We start from the raw sequence: 13,344 nt of genomic DNA, 5'->3' as shown, positions 1-13,344 counted from the left end.
AGGATGGCCGAACCTCGTTTTAACAACCCCTACTTCTGGCCCCCTCCTCCCACCATGCCCAGCCAGGTAAGAAAGAGCTTTTTCTACCTCCTGTTTACTACCCCCCATCCCTGCTCAAACCAGCTTTGCATTTAGTTGGAGGGTCTGGGGCATTGGCTGAGGCCTGCCAGGGGCTGGGGCTCTCCTTGGGGCCAGGGCTGCCAGGCCTCAGCCACAGGACAGAGCAAACAAAACTAACAGAAGCCCAATCCTGGCCTCGGTGGGGACTCTGTGGCCGTGTTGCTGCTGGACTGGAGTTGCTGGGGCTGGCAGGGAGGGGAGGGTTCTCCATTAGGGGCCATTGAGGAGGTGGGGGAACAAGAGAGGGTTTAGAGCAGTCCTTGGAGGTTTTGGGTGAGGGCTTGAGGTCAGGGCTGGGAGGGACTCCTGGGGGATCCCTCTCAGCTCTTTTGTCCTCTGTCTTCCCTTTTCAGCTGGACAACTTGGTGTTGATCAACAAGATCAAGGAACAACTGATGGCAGAGAAGATCCGACCCCCACACCTGCCACCCACCTCGGTCTCCTCCCAGCAGCCCCTGCTGGTCCCCCCATCCCCAGCTGAAAGCAGCCAGTCCATCATGTCATTGCCGAAACTGCAGCAGGTGCCAGGGCTACACCCGCAGGCTGTGCCCCAGCCCGATGTGGCCCTGCATGCCCGACCCGCCACCAGCACCGTCACAGGTAAGGGAGATGCCTAGGAGGATTGAGGGTTCTAGAATCCAGGGGGCTGATGGAGGAGCCAACTCCCTCCCTCTCTATTCTGTCTCTCCCCTTCCAGGTCTGGGGCTGTCCTCCCGGGCCCCGGCAGTCAGCACTTCTGAATCCAGTGCTGGCACAGGGACCAGCACCCCCTCGACGCCCACCTCCACCAGCCAGAGCCGCCTCATAGCCTCCTCCCCTACCCTCATCTCAGGGATTACCAGCCCCCCCATCCTGGACTCCATCAAGACAATTCAGGGCCACAGCCTGCTGGGAGCCCCCAAAACAGAACGGGGCCGCAAGAAGATCAAGGCAGAAAACCCCTCGGGACCCCCTGTCCTCGTGGTGCCGTACCCCATCCTGGCCTCAGGAGAGACCGCCAAAGAGGGGAAGACATACAGGTGGGAACCAAGCTTTGCAGGCAGGTGTCTCCTCTGCCCTTCCCCATCCTCTGATGTGGGATGTGAAACCCCAGGACTGGTCATTTGGACCACCTGGACCCTTCTCCACTTTTCATTTCTGCTACCTGGGAATCCCCTGGGAGTAGGTCTACCATCTTATTCAGTCCTTCCCATGGTGCCTTGTCCAGCCAGGCCCCGCAAACAGAAGGGAATGGGGGAGTCTTTAGAGCCAGGATCTGACCTCTGGGCTCCTGGGGCTCAGCTTCAAGTAAGAAGCAAGTTTGGATGAGTAGACATGGATTAGGCTTCCTAATGGTCATCACAAGAGAACCAAGAATGGACAAGTCTTTACTGCCATCTCCAGGATGTTGTTAGGGTTGAGGTGCCCTACTATGGAATGATCTTACAGCAAAGCTTCCCCTCCAAACTATGTGAGACTTTTTTCTACCCCACATGTAAGGCCTGTGCCACCTCCCCAAGACATCTGAATCTGCTCCTTCTCCCACGTGAGGCCTCTGTCCCCTCCAGGGGCAAGTGAGGTCTTCGTCCTCCCACTTCACCACTTGTGAGATGTTTCCTCCCAGGGCTCAGAGCTGTACGCCCTCTCATTGGGGAGAGAGTCCTCTATTGCATCCTTCCTTCCATGTGTGAGGTCCTAGGGATTGCTCTGTGTCCCTCCCAGCAGGAGGTCTCTGCATTTAATGATAACTGGTATCAGAAGAGGGGAAGAGGGAGGGGGCAGGAGAGGCTTCCTGGAGGAGGTGCCATTGGAGTGGGACCAGCATGGGCGGAAAGGAGGGGACAGGGTAGGTCCTTTGGGGGCACAGGGTACAGCCTAAGTGAGAACACAGAAAGTGTAGGGTGTGCTTGAGGGGCAGAGGGAAGGATAGGAGACCTACCTGAGGAAGGCAGGCAGTGGTTTATGGAATCCAGGAATCAGGGTGGAAAAGAGATCCCGACAGTCACCTAATACAATCCTCTTCTTTTTACATGTGAGGAAACAGATAAAGTGATTGGCCTAAATCCACAGAGGTTGTTAGTGGCAGAATTAGGATTTGTATTCAGGTCCTCTAATTCCAAGTTCAGCACTGTACCTCTCTGCCTAGGCAGTAGGGAACCATGGAAGAATTTTGAGCAGATGAGTTTAAATACATTTAAAATGATTATTCTGGTGGCATACACTTTATAGATATCCTATTTGATCCTCACAGCAGCCTTAGGAGGTAGAACCTACTGTTATATCCGTTTTATAGATGAGAAAACTGAGACAGAGAGACGTTGAGGTAGGGTAACGGCTATCAGGTATCTGAGGTAGGATTTGAATTCACGACTTTCTGACTCCAGAACTAGGACTGTATCTGCTATACCAGGGCTGTCCAAGATGCAGCCCATGGGTGATTTTATGCGGCCCACCTGTGGGTTTACTAAATACATTAGTAAATGAAGCCAAGCTACCACAGAGCTCTCACTAAAGTGGCAAATCAAAACATACTGTCTGTTGCTTCAATAAAAACTTCTAAAAGTAAAGTTGGACAGCCTGTAGTGTATCATCCAGCTACCTATTCTAGCAGCATATGAAGGATTAGGGACTGATAGGGGGCTCCTTCAGTAGTTGGGGGGGGTGGCGATAATACCTTTCCTTAGGGTGAGATAATTGCTAAGACCTGCCCCGAGTGATAGTGACTGGGACTTGTAAAGAGAGGACAGGGGATATTGGCTTGCCAAGATTGGTAGTTGACTGGATCAGAGACCAGAGGAGAAGAGAGAATCAAAGATGACCATGATCCCCTTCTCTGCAGGGTTTACCGAGCGTCCAGGTAAATGGTGGTACTCCAACTGAACTAGTCAGATCAGGAGGAGGAACAGACTTTGAAAGAGAAATTACTCCTGAGAAGGAGGTGCCAAGGGGTTACTCAAGGGACTGGGAGGGTCCTAGATCTAGACCTGGAGGGGAACCTCAAAAGCCACTGAGGCCAATCCCACTAAGGAAATGGAAGGTTTTATTCTGGACAAGTCAAGACTCAGGCTGAATGGGGATTGGTCTTCTAGTCTCTGGGATTAAGCTGATTCTGCTGGGCCTCCAGGGGCAGAAGGAGTAGCAATGAAGGGAAGTGGTGCAGGCTAAGGGAGCTGTGACTGCAGCCCTTTGTAAGCGCTTTGAAAATAGAGACTATTTTACCATCTGTCTCCTAGAAGAATTTAATGAATGCTTAATTGAATTGAATTGTTGAACATCCAGAGCTGTCCTGAAGAGTTGGTTGGACTGCCTTGGGGGGTGACTCCCCATTACTGGCAGGTCTCCTCTCGATTTGGGAGGATTCCTCATCAGGGGTATGAAAAAGGGGAGGGGACAGGTGGCTTTGTGCACAGAGTGAGGCTGGAGACCCTCCTGGCTTCCTCCAGGTGTGAGGCCTATGGCCTTCTCAGATGTGAGGTCAGAGTCCTTGTAGAGGTGAGGCCTTTGTGGCCTCCTACTTGTCCTAGAATCACAGACTCTCAGAATCTCAAAGACCAGCGCTGGCATGGAGAATGCCAGTGACCCAGAACCCAGCTGTCTCTGAGTATTCTCAAGTGGGACGTCTATCCCTCGAGGTGTGATGTTTATGCCTCCTCTCACCTTTCCCCCCAATTGTAGGCAGTCAGGAAGCATTTATTAAGCTCCAACTATATGGCAGCCATTATGTTAAGCAATGAAGAAACAAAGAAAGGCAAAAACCAGTCCATGCTCCCAAGGAGGTCACTCTCATCAAGAAGACAATATTTAAATGGCTGTGTAAAAGAAATTGGAGATAAAGCACTGAACCAAGGGGGGAGGAGAAGCTTCTCGTAGAAAGTCGGATTTTAGTAAGGACTTGAAGGAAGCCAGGATGTAGAAATGAGGAAGGAGAATGTTCCTGGATGGGGGCAACCAGAAAAAATGTTCAGTCGGGAGATGGAAGGAAGGAATGGCCAAAGGCCAGGGTCCCAGATCACAGGTACGCCCAGGCCTAAGATCTGCCTCCCATCCTCTCCAGGTGTAAGGTCTGCCCCTTGACCTTCTTCACCAAGTCCGAGATGCAGATCCACTCCAAGTCGCACACAGAGGCCAAGCCGCACAAGTGCCCGCACTGCTCCAAGTCCTTCGCCAACGCCTCCTACCTGGCCCAACACCTGCGCATCCACTTGGGTGTCAAACCCTATCACTGCTCCTACTGTGAGAAATCCTTCCGCCAGCTCTCCCACCTCCAGCAGCACACCAGGTGAGAGGCAGTGGGCAAGGAGGACATCCTCTGGTGAAGATGGGGGCAGGGAGAGAGCCATGTCAGGGTACTTGATGCCCAGCCAGCCTCAGGGGTAGAGGGAGATCAGGCTCATCCGGGATGCCCAGTCCTGACTTCAGGGTGAGATGAAGTAGTCCCTGAGCTTGTGTCTCCTATTGGAGGATTAGTGGGGTCCTGGAGAAGGCTCTGGGGAGTAAAGGAAGATGGGCTTTCTGGTCTCTAGGGCTGCCTCCTATTCCCAGCCCCATCGTAATACTAGCATTCATTTCTGTAGTGCTTCCATACTTGCTATCTGATTTGAGCCTCTCCCCTTCCCTTGGAGTCAGTGACTGCAGTGTCTTTACCCCATTCTAGTGGTGAGAAAATTGAGACGCAGGGAAGTTGGATTTGACAGGTGGTGAGAGGTAGCATGGCACAACTCCCCAGATGAGGCAGCTCTCCAAGACTGCTAGTAGCAGAGGTGTTGACACACATTGGCAGAGGGAGTTTGCTCACTCTGCAATGTTTTCTATCAATGAAATTACAGGTCCAGTCCCTTTCCCTATTGAATTTGGATTTTTCCTGAGTCCACACCCAGTGCTTTTTCTCCCACACTGTTATGTTGGGATAGCCTCATACACTTAGGTTGGGATCCCACCGCCTCTTCCTTTGCCCAGGCTGCTGCAGCCCAGTGCCCACAATACCTGGGGTGAGCCTCAGACCTCCCAGCCATCATTCCCATTGGTCATCATGTCTGAGAAGCCAAGGCTCACCTAGGTCAGTTCTGGTAGGGGGAGTGAGGGAATTAAAACTCCCCCAATCACCCTCCCCCAGCCCTCAATACTAATAACTAACATTTGTATTGACCTTACTATGCTAAGGCTGTGCTAACCACTACAAATTTCATCTTGTTGACCCATCCTGGGAGCTGGATATTTTTGTTATGGCCACTTAACAGATAAGGAAACTGAGACAGACAGAAGATAAATGACTTGCCCAGGATTAGATTGCTTAGTATCAGAGGGCAGATTTGAATTCAGGTCTTCCTAACTTCAAACCCCATACTAACCACTGCACCACTGGTTGCCTTTCTTTTCCTCATGAGATACAGTCGTCCCCCCCTCAGTTGTATCTGGTACCCTTAGCAGGGCAGGACAATGAGTCTCTTGCCTCCTTCACTCTCCTCACCTGCTCTTACTGCCTAATCTGCCCTTCTAGTAGCTTACCCTCCCCCTGAGCTTCCAGAGACCAGGCTGTGCCCCCCTCATCTAGTCCAGCCCTTTTTGTAAATAGATAGGGAAACTGAGGCCCAGACAGGGGAAAGGATTTGTGTAAGGTTATCAGGATAAGACCCTAGGCCTCCTGCCTTTAGGGCCAGACTTCCCCCTTCCTTTGCAACACAGATGTCTTAACTAAATTAAACTATTCTATCCAAAGACTTCCTTATGATTGAAGTATATATACCACCAGAGGGCTTGTGGGGGCTTGGAAAGGATGAGAGTCTTATAGATCTAGAGCTTTAAGGGACACAGACGCAGGTAGTCTTTGGTGGTACACAGTGAGTGAGGAATAAAGACGGGACTTGAACTCAGGTTCTCAGGCTATGAATTTTTTTTTTCCACCACAGTATGGGTGCTATTTTCAATAGTGGAGAAAGAATAAGCCTTGGCGTCCTTCTCTGGGGGGCCCCAGCAAGGAGTCCTCCAATCTACAAGCTTACAAAATATTTTGATCTCAGGGAGAATCCTCAAAATATGCAATTTGAAAACAATCTGGTATCAGTCAGGACCAGGGGTCTGAGAGGTCTTTTGATGTTGAAAAGGTAGGAACTGTTGCTCTAACTTATAGCCCCTTGGGTTCAAATCCCACCTCAGACATACGGCCTGTGAGTCTTTGACGTGCTCTCCCTATGAATTAATGGAACCTCTTTGCAATTCACAAATTCACTGATTCTTTGAAATGATGACCCTAAACGTGGGATCACAGATTGGGGGAATCACTGACTCAGGGTCGTTTAGGGTCATCTGAGAACTCCTTTCTCCAGGAAGACAGTGGAAAGCATGTTCACCAAAACATTCAACTCTGTCTCCAGCTGTTAAGTAGTTTTTCAGTGATTTAAAAGAAAGCAAGAGATGGTAAGCTCATCATCTCTGTGTGTTACCTAAAGCTGAGAGGAGCAGCTAACACGCCTCTAAGAAGATGAAATTTAACAGGAGTGAAAGTCATACACATGGGTTCATAAAAATCACAGTCCTGGCTAGTCCTTCTGTAGTGCTTTAAGATGTGTAAAGCCCTTTACAAAGGGATGTTTGTTGTTATCACCCCCATTTTACTATTGTTTTATTTTGTTTTAGTTTTTGCAAGGCAGTGGGGTTAAGTGACTTGCCCAAGGCCACACAGCCAGGTAATTATTAAGTGTCTGAGGTTGGATTTGAGCTCAGGTACTCCTGACTCCAGGGCTGGTGCTCTATCCACTGCACCACCTAGCTGCCCCTTACCCCCATTTTACAAAGAAGAAAACTGAGTTTGAAAAAAAGTCATGCAGCTAATAAGCATGTGCAGCAGGATTTTAACTCGGATCTTCTGGATGCCCAAGCCTTACACACACACAAACACACACACACACTCTCTCTCTCTCCTTACCACCCAACTGCCTTAGATAGAGGAGTAGGCACAACGAATGAGGAGTCATTCAAACCATACTTGTGTGGTCAGCACAGGTTTTAAGAGATTTCTTGTCCACAGTGGGATTAACTTTGAAAGAGACAATGAGGGGCAACTAGGTGGAACAATGGATAGAGCACCAGCCCTGGAGTCAGGAGTACCTGAGTTCAAATCCAGCCTCAGACACTTAATTACCTGGCTGTGTGGCCTTGGGCAAGCCACTTAACCCTATTGCCTTGAAAAAAAAGAAAAAAAACAGACGGTGGGATTTCATTTGGAGAGGCAAAGTGTCTGCAAGAAATGGAGATCCCACCATCTTCCACCCAGCTTAGGGTGTATTGGGAGCCCTGTGGCCTCTGCTTTAGGAAACTCTTAACAAATGTAGCATGAGGAGGGGAGGCTAAGCCTTCAAGGAGAGGGGAAATTTGGTATTGGGGGTCTCGTATCCAAATCCTGGGCTGGAACTTCTTGCCTATGGGACCTTGGGTAAGTCATTCCTTTCAAGACCTTGTTTTCTCAGCTGTAAAATGAGAGTGAGGGTGTGGGGTTGGCTAAGATGCCCCTTAAGTTGGTGATCCCACATTTAGGGTCATCATTTCACAGAATCCATGAATTTGTGAATTGAAAAGGTATTCCAGTAACTCAAAGAGACCACTCCAAAGTCTAAAAACTCAGAGATTGTGTTTATTTAGCCTATGGACACACATCCCATATGTCCCATATGTCTGAGGTGGGATTTGGACCCAAGACTTGTGTTGCCTCTAGTCAGGCTCATACATAAATATTTGAAAGGATGTCACATGGGAACAAGTCAGTAAAGGGAGCTGGTCCTGGGGCTGCACTTGGTGACCACATTGATGGCATAGAAGCATTCCTCAGGTTATTGATGATCCCAGGCATAACCAGCAGCTAGCCCCTGGCTCTGGTGGTATCCATGTCAGCAACCATCCATCCACGCACTGCCAGTAGAAGTAGCGGGAGACCATGCAACCGTTCATTCAGGATACAGAGGCACAAATGAGTGGCAGCCTGTGTCTTTGGAGGGAACATCCACATTCATGAGGTCACAGGTCCCTTGGCCACCAGATGGCTGGGAAAATGAGAGAGTCGTAGCGGCAACAGCCCAAGTATGGGACATTCAGAAGGTACCAGTCACCAGAATTTCCATCCTGGCCTCTTCAAACATTTTTCAGTGACTTGGATGAAGTTATGGATGGTGTGCCCTTCATTTAAGATGGCACAAAGCCTGGAGGAATAACTTACATGATGGTTGATAGATGAGGTTGGAAGCTTTGTCAGCCTTTGATTTTCCTGATCCCCAGATTGGCCAGTGGTCCAGGGACAGTCCAGTGGGTTTGCTTTCTCTCTAGCATTCAGTCCATTCAAGGTGCCTGGCTGTGTGTGGGATTCAAAGGGGAGGGATCAGTGCTGCTGCTTCTCTGGAGTCAGAGTCTGGCCAGAGAAAGTAGCCAGGGAAGAGGCAAAATGGGCTAGATGGCAGGCAGGAGTTGCAGAAGTGGAAAGATCAGTGGGGGGACTGCAGTCATGGGAGGAATTCCAGAGTTTAACCTGGAAGAAGAGGTTGACTTTGGGTAGACAGAGGAAGTATATTCCAGGTCAGAGAGAGAGTAAAGAAGTGTGGAAGGGGGGCCAGCCAGCCACCCGAGGCTAGGCTAGGACTTTAGCCTGGAGGCCTTGGGGAGCCTTGGAGTGATGGGAGCTGGGCCCTGAAGGGGACGTGGGAGCCAGGGAGACAGATCTGATGAGGACCAGGGCACAGCTGTGTGTGTCCTTGTGTGCATGTGTCTGGGTATGTGAGTGTGTATGTGTATGTATATGTGAGTATCTGGGTATGTGAGTGTGAGTGTCGATGTGAGAGTTTTCTGTGTATGTGAGTGTGTCTGGGTGTATGTGTGTGTGTGTTCAAGTGTGGGTGTTGGGGAGGGGCAGAGAGGGACAATGAGAAGCTGAAGAAGCGATGGTGAGGATGGAGGTGATGGTGGGGATGGTGATGAGCTGAGCAGGAGTTTGTCCTTAGTTTTCTGGGAGGCTCTAGACCACATGCTCTCCTGGCCCTTGGGGCTTTGGGATGTGTGTGTGGGGGGGGTGTGGAGGGGTAATATCCAGTGGGACCTCTCCCATAGTCTGTGTCCTTATTAGGAAGATTTTGGAGCCAGAAAACCTAGGCTTTCTGGCTCCCCGGGGTCTTGGGCCTAGAGAGCCCTGCTCTTGAGCAGCCTGCCATCCAGGGCCCAGCCTCACTCATGCTCTGGGAACCTTTGCAGAATTCACACTGGAGACAGACCCTACAAGTGCCCACATCCTGGCTGTGAAAAGGCTTTTACCCAGCTCTCCAACCTCCAGGTCAGTGGCCCCCGCCAGCCTCTCTGGGAGAGTGGGAGATAGAGAAGGACTCTGGAGGTCATTGTTCTGGGGTGGGGGATATCAGAACCTGGGTTTGGGGAATGGGTCCCAGGGGCTTTGGGGGATGGGTAGAAGTGGGAAGTATCTCCTTGGGGCCTTTGTGATGCTTTCTCTTCCTCCTCCTCCCCCAGTCTCACCAGCGACAGCACAATAAAGATAAACCGTACAAGTGTCCGAACTGTTACCGAGCATACACAGACTCCGCCTCCCTGCAGATCCACCTCTCCGCCCATGCCATCAAACATGCCAAGGCCTACTGCTGCAGCATGTGTGGGCGTGCCTACACCTCGGTGAGCTGGGGCTTGGGGCAGGGGGCTGGACCAGGAGCCATCTGCTTTGGGAAATGCATCCTTCTTTTGAAGGGGATTGGGGTACAATGCTCATCCTGGGGGGTAACTGCTGAGCCTCTAATCCAGGCCTTAGAGCTAAGATATAGAGCTGGAACTAGGGCCAGGCTGCTGGGGCTTTGTCCAGGAAAGCAAGAACTCACCAGGTGCTGACCGCAGTATCATTCTTTCTCTGGTGGCCACAACACAAGTGGAACCTCCTCAAGCTTCCCCGGCCAGACGCTTGCTCCAGGTCCCCAAAAGTCTGGTTAACTGCTCTGTGTTTTGGTGGGTGGAGAGAAGGGGGATCTGGGGAGTCTTTAAGGGTGGGGAACCCTGAAAGGTGCAGTTCTGAAGGTGGCCACATGGTGGTGCATAGCATACAGGATGCCAGGGAAAGGCCCCCTGAATATACACCCAGCCCCCTTCTCTCTCTCCCCCTCCAGGAGACATACTTGATGAAGCACATGTCCAAACACACTGTGGTGGAACATCTGGTCACCCACCATTCACCCCAAAGGACGGAGTCTCCTGGCATTCCTGTACGGATCTCGCTCATCTGAAGCCTGGGCCCCACTCCGCTCTGTGTGCCCCCATCCCCCCAGCCTCCCAGGCAGGGGCACAGAAACAGAACCAATCAGAACCCCCCCACCCCGAGCTCCCCCGCTCTGGGCCGCGCCGCTCTCCTGAACCACACTGCATCGAGGGGCTTCTGCCCACCTGCCGCCGGCTCCACCCAGGAGCTCCGGTTCAGTTCAGTCCAATTAACTGCCACAAGGCTTGGAAGAGTTCCCCAGCCCAGGAGCCTGGCCAGCGGCAGTGGCCACCGGGGATTCTGGACAGTTTGGTGACATCCAAAGACGATTTCAGAGCACTTTGAACCTCTCTCTGTTGGGTTGTCTTTAGTTCACCCCCCCCTTCATTGGGTTGGTTTTTTGTTTGTTTTCTTTTCTTTCTACTTCCTTTTTAAAAATAACAACAAAAAATATTTATTGGCCAAGAAGTTGGTGCTGCTAAAATGGAAAAATCAAAAGGAAAATTGGACAGATGGACACGGAGAGCCACAGGGTGGGGGCCTCTCCCCTTCTGCTGGGCCATGCCCAGGGGAACACTGGGCAGAGGGGAAGAAAGGGAGCAAGGGAGATCAGAGATCTCTCAGAAAGGACCCAGGGCACCTCATGGACCCAAGGGAGAATTGTAGTCTCTGAATGGTTTGGACTTGGGAGTTTAGGCCAGAACTGTGGTGAGGAGGGTCTAGCCAGAAGCTGAGGGGAGAAGCCTGGAGCTGGTGGGGGGGGGGGGGAGAAGGGGCTAGAATTGGCCCCATTGTGCATATCCCAGGCTAGCTAGGCCAGATCTTCCCCCTGATCCCAAAGTGTGATGGGACAGTCCCTAGCACAGTCCTCCTCCATTGTGCCCCTCCCCAGAGAGACTGCCAGAGGTTCCATGGGAAGCAGGAGGCAGAGAGAGGAACTAAGAGGGGCTTTTGCCTCAGACCTCCAGGACCAGGCTCTCCCTACCCTGTCCTAAGAGAGGAGGAGCAAGAGAAAACTCTTGGTCCCCCGTTGGTGTGGGGCTTTGGGAGGGCTGTCAGTGAACGTTCTCCCATTTGCCCACCTCTCCTTAGTCTGCCAATGGTGCTCCCTGGCTTCCCACTCCCCCACCCCCGGGCCCTGTTACTACAGAAGAGAGTGCCCCCGTCTACCTCCAGTGCTGGCTAGGATGAGACTATTCCTCTACCTCTCCTAACATTCCTGTCTGCTCTGGGCTAGGACTGGGACCAGGACCTGACTGGGGGGATGGGGAGAATAGGCAGAATGGACTCTGGAAGGTGGAGGGAGTGGAGAAGGTCAGTTCTTGGATTCAGGACATTGAACCCTCCTTGACCTCCTTCCCAGCCTTCTAGTTCAATCACACATCCTCTCCTCCTACATTGGGGACCCACAGAGTCCACCTTCCCCAGAGCCATGCCCATTCCCCACTTCAGGAAAGAACTGGACCCTCCAGGCTGGGGAACGGAGCCCTAATCTTGGAGAGGATGGTTGTGTGTCTTCCACACTGGGGTAAAGTCAGGATAGGCATAGGTAGTCAGGCCAGGTCAAGTCCCCAAAAGCCTACCAATCAAATGGCCAATGGGCCATATTGCAAAATTGGGAGTGGACTTTTTGCCTGCTTCTGGGTCTCCCACAGGCACTGAAGAAATTCAGGCCTGGGGACCCTTCAAGTCCCCAATACCAAGGAGGCTTTGGTAGGATAGTTGTGAGGGGCCTTGGACTGTTGGGGATTAACAGGTGAAAAGGGACAGGTCTGCCTTGGGGTTTGGAGTGGAGTGGCCCTCAGGCCTTGGATGGTACCTGTCCCAGTGTAAAGCAAGAAAAAAGCTTTCTAAGTCACCTCTTCCTCAGCCTGATAATGATGGCACTTATCACCTGTGCTAAGGCCCAGGCCAGAAAACCCCTCCACCCCATTCCCGAACCTCCATCCCTGCAGGGTCCCTCAGGGGTGGAGGGGCACTGAGGATCGCAGCCAGTCAGAGGACTGGCAGCCAGCCCCAGCACCCCCACCCTGATCTGAAAGCCATTCGTGTCTCCCCATGTATATAGGATCCATGTACAGAGCCCGGAGGAGCCCCAACATCCCCCTCACCAGAAAGGAAAAAAAAACCTAGACAAAAACTCATCTATATCTTCTGTATCTTTTAAGTTCCGTTCTGAATATTAACTGTGTTATTTTTATACACTTTTTAAGCCTTAACAATGTCATTGTTTGACCAGCTGTTTGATGCCCTTTGGTTCCACGTATTTTTCACTGGGTTCTTTTCCCTTGTTTCTGACTCTTTGATGTTGTATGATACTCAGTATTGTAGCCTTTTGTCAGCATGTTAAGACCCTGTAAATACGCTCTGACACTCCCTGTTAACACCCCCTTTTCTTTTGTCTATGGAACCTCCAGGCCACCGAATTTAGATCTAGTTCCCTAAGAAAGAAAAACGGTTCCAGATGTTTGATTCTTTTGTCCACTTTCAGGACCTGGCATTGCAGGGCCAAGGAGGTGGGACCTCAGAAGGGAAAGTTTGCATTATGTTAAAAATAAAATTTTTTTAAAAAGCAAAATGTGGGAAAAAAACTAATGAAAAAATTAAAAGCCCTATGCTCTTTGTATTTCTCTGTTGTGAAAAAATAAAATTGTACTACGACTGGGAAGCTCAGGTGTCCTTGTGTGATCTGTGGGCCTGGCATATTACTGTGGGCTTAATAAATGCTAGCTGAAGGGCAGTTAGGTGTTCCAGTGGAGAGAGCACCAACCTTGGAGTCAGGAGGGCCTGAGTTCAAATCCAGCCCCAGACATCTGTGTGACCTTGAGCAAGTCACTTAAACCCATTGCCTTACAAAAAAAAATGCTTGCTGAAAGACTAATTACAGTGGCCAGGGGAAGAAAAGGGCAAGTTAACAGACATTTCCCATTCCCTTCTTACAAGGAAGAAAGGTGGAAGGAAGAGGCTCCCTGGCCTAACATCAGTTTGGTCCTCCAGCTGAGAAAACAATCTGAGAC

At 50.9% G+C, this 13,344-nt stretch overlaps 1 protein-coding gene across 4 annotated transcripts in view; it reads left to right on the top strand.

The window, feature by feature from the left end:
- ZNF362 (zinc finger protein 362) overlaps nucleotides 1-12,987 on the top strand; it is a 37,079-nt gene extending 24,092 nt beyond the window's left edge. For all 4 annotated transcript variants that reach the window (XM_074217858.1, XM_074217859.1, XM_074217857.1 and 1 more), the window contains exons 2-8: nucleotides 3-66; nucleotides 474-720; nucleotides 818-1,139; nucleotides 4,154-4,378; nucleotides 9,328-9,406; nucleotides 9,598-9,756; nucleotides 10,239-12,987. In XM_074217858.1, coding sequence (XP_074073959.1) covers nucleotides 4-66; nucleotides 474-720; nucleotides 818-1,139; nucleotides 4,154-4,378; nucleotides 9,328-9,406; nucleotides 9,598-9,756; nucleotides 10,239-10,355 — 1,212 coding nt within the window. In that variant the 5' untranslated portion in view covers nucleotide 3 and the 3' untranslated portion in view covers nucleotides 10,356-12,987. The remainder of the gene's footprint in view (nucleotides 1-2; nucleotides 67-473; nucleotides 721-817; nucleotides 1,140-4,153; nucleotides 4,379-9,327; nucleotides 9,407-9,597; nucleotides 9,757-10,238) is intronic.
- The last annotated feature ends 357 nt before the right edge of the window (nucleotides 12,988-13,344 follow it).

This window comes from Macrotis lagotis, chromosome 1 (assembly GCF_037893015.1).
Source record: "Macrotis lagotis isolate mMagLag1 chromosome 1, bilby.v1.9.chrom.fasta, whole genome shotgun sequence".
Lineage (NCBI taxonomy): Eukaryota > Metazoa > Chordata > Mammalia > Peramelemorphia > Peramelidae > Macrotis > Macrotis lagotis.
This window is presented reverse-complemented; position numbering and strand designations above follow the sequence as displayed.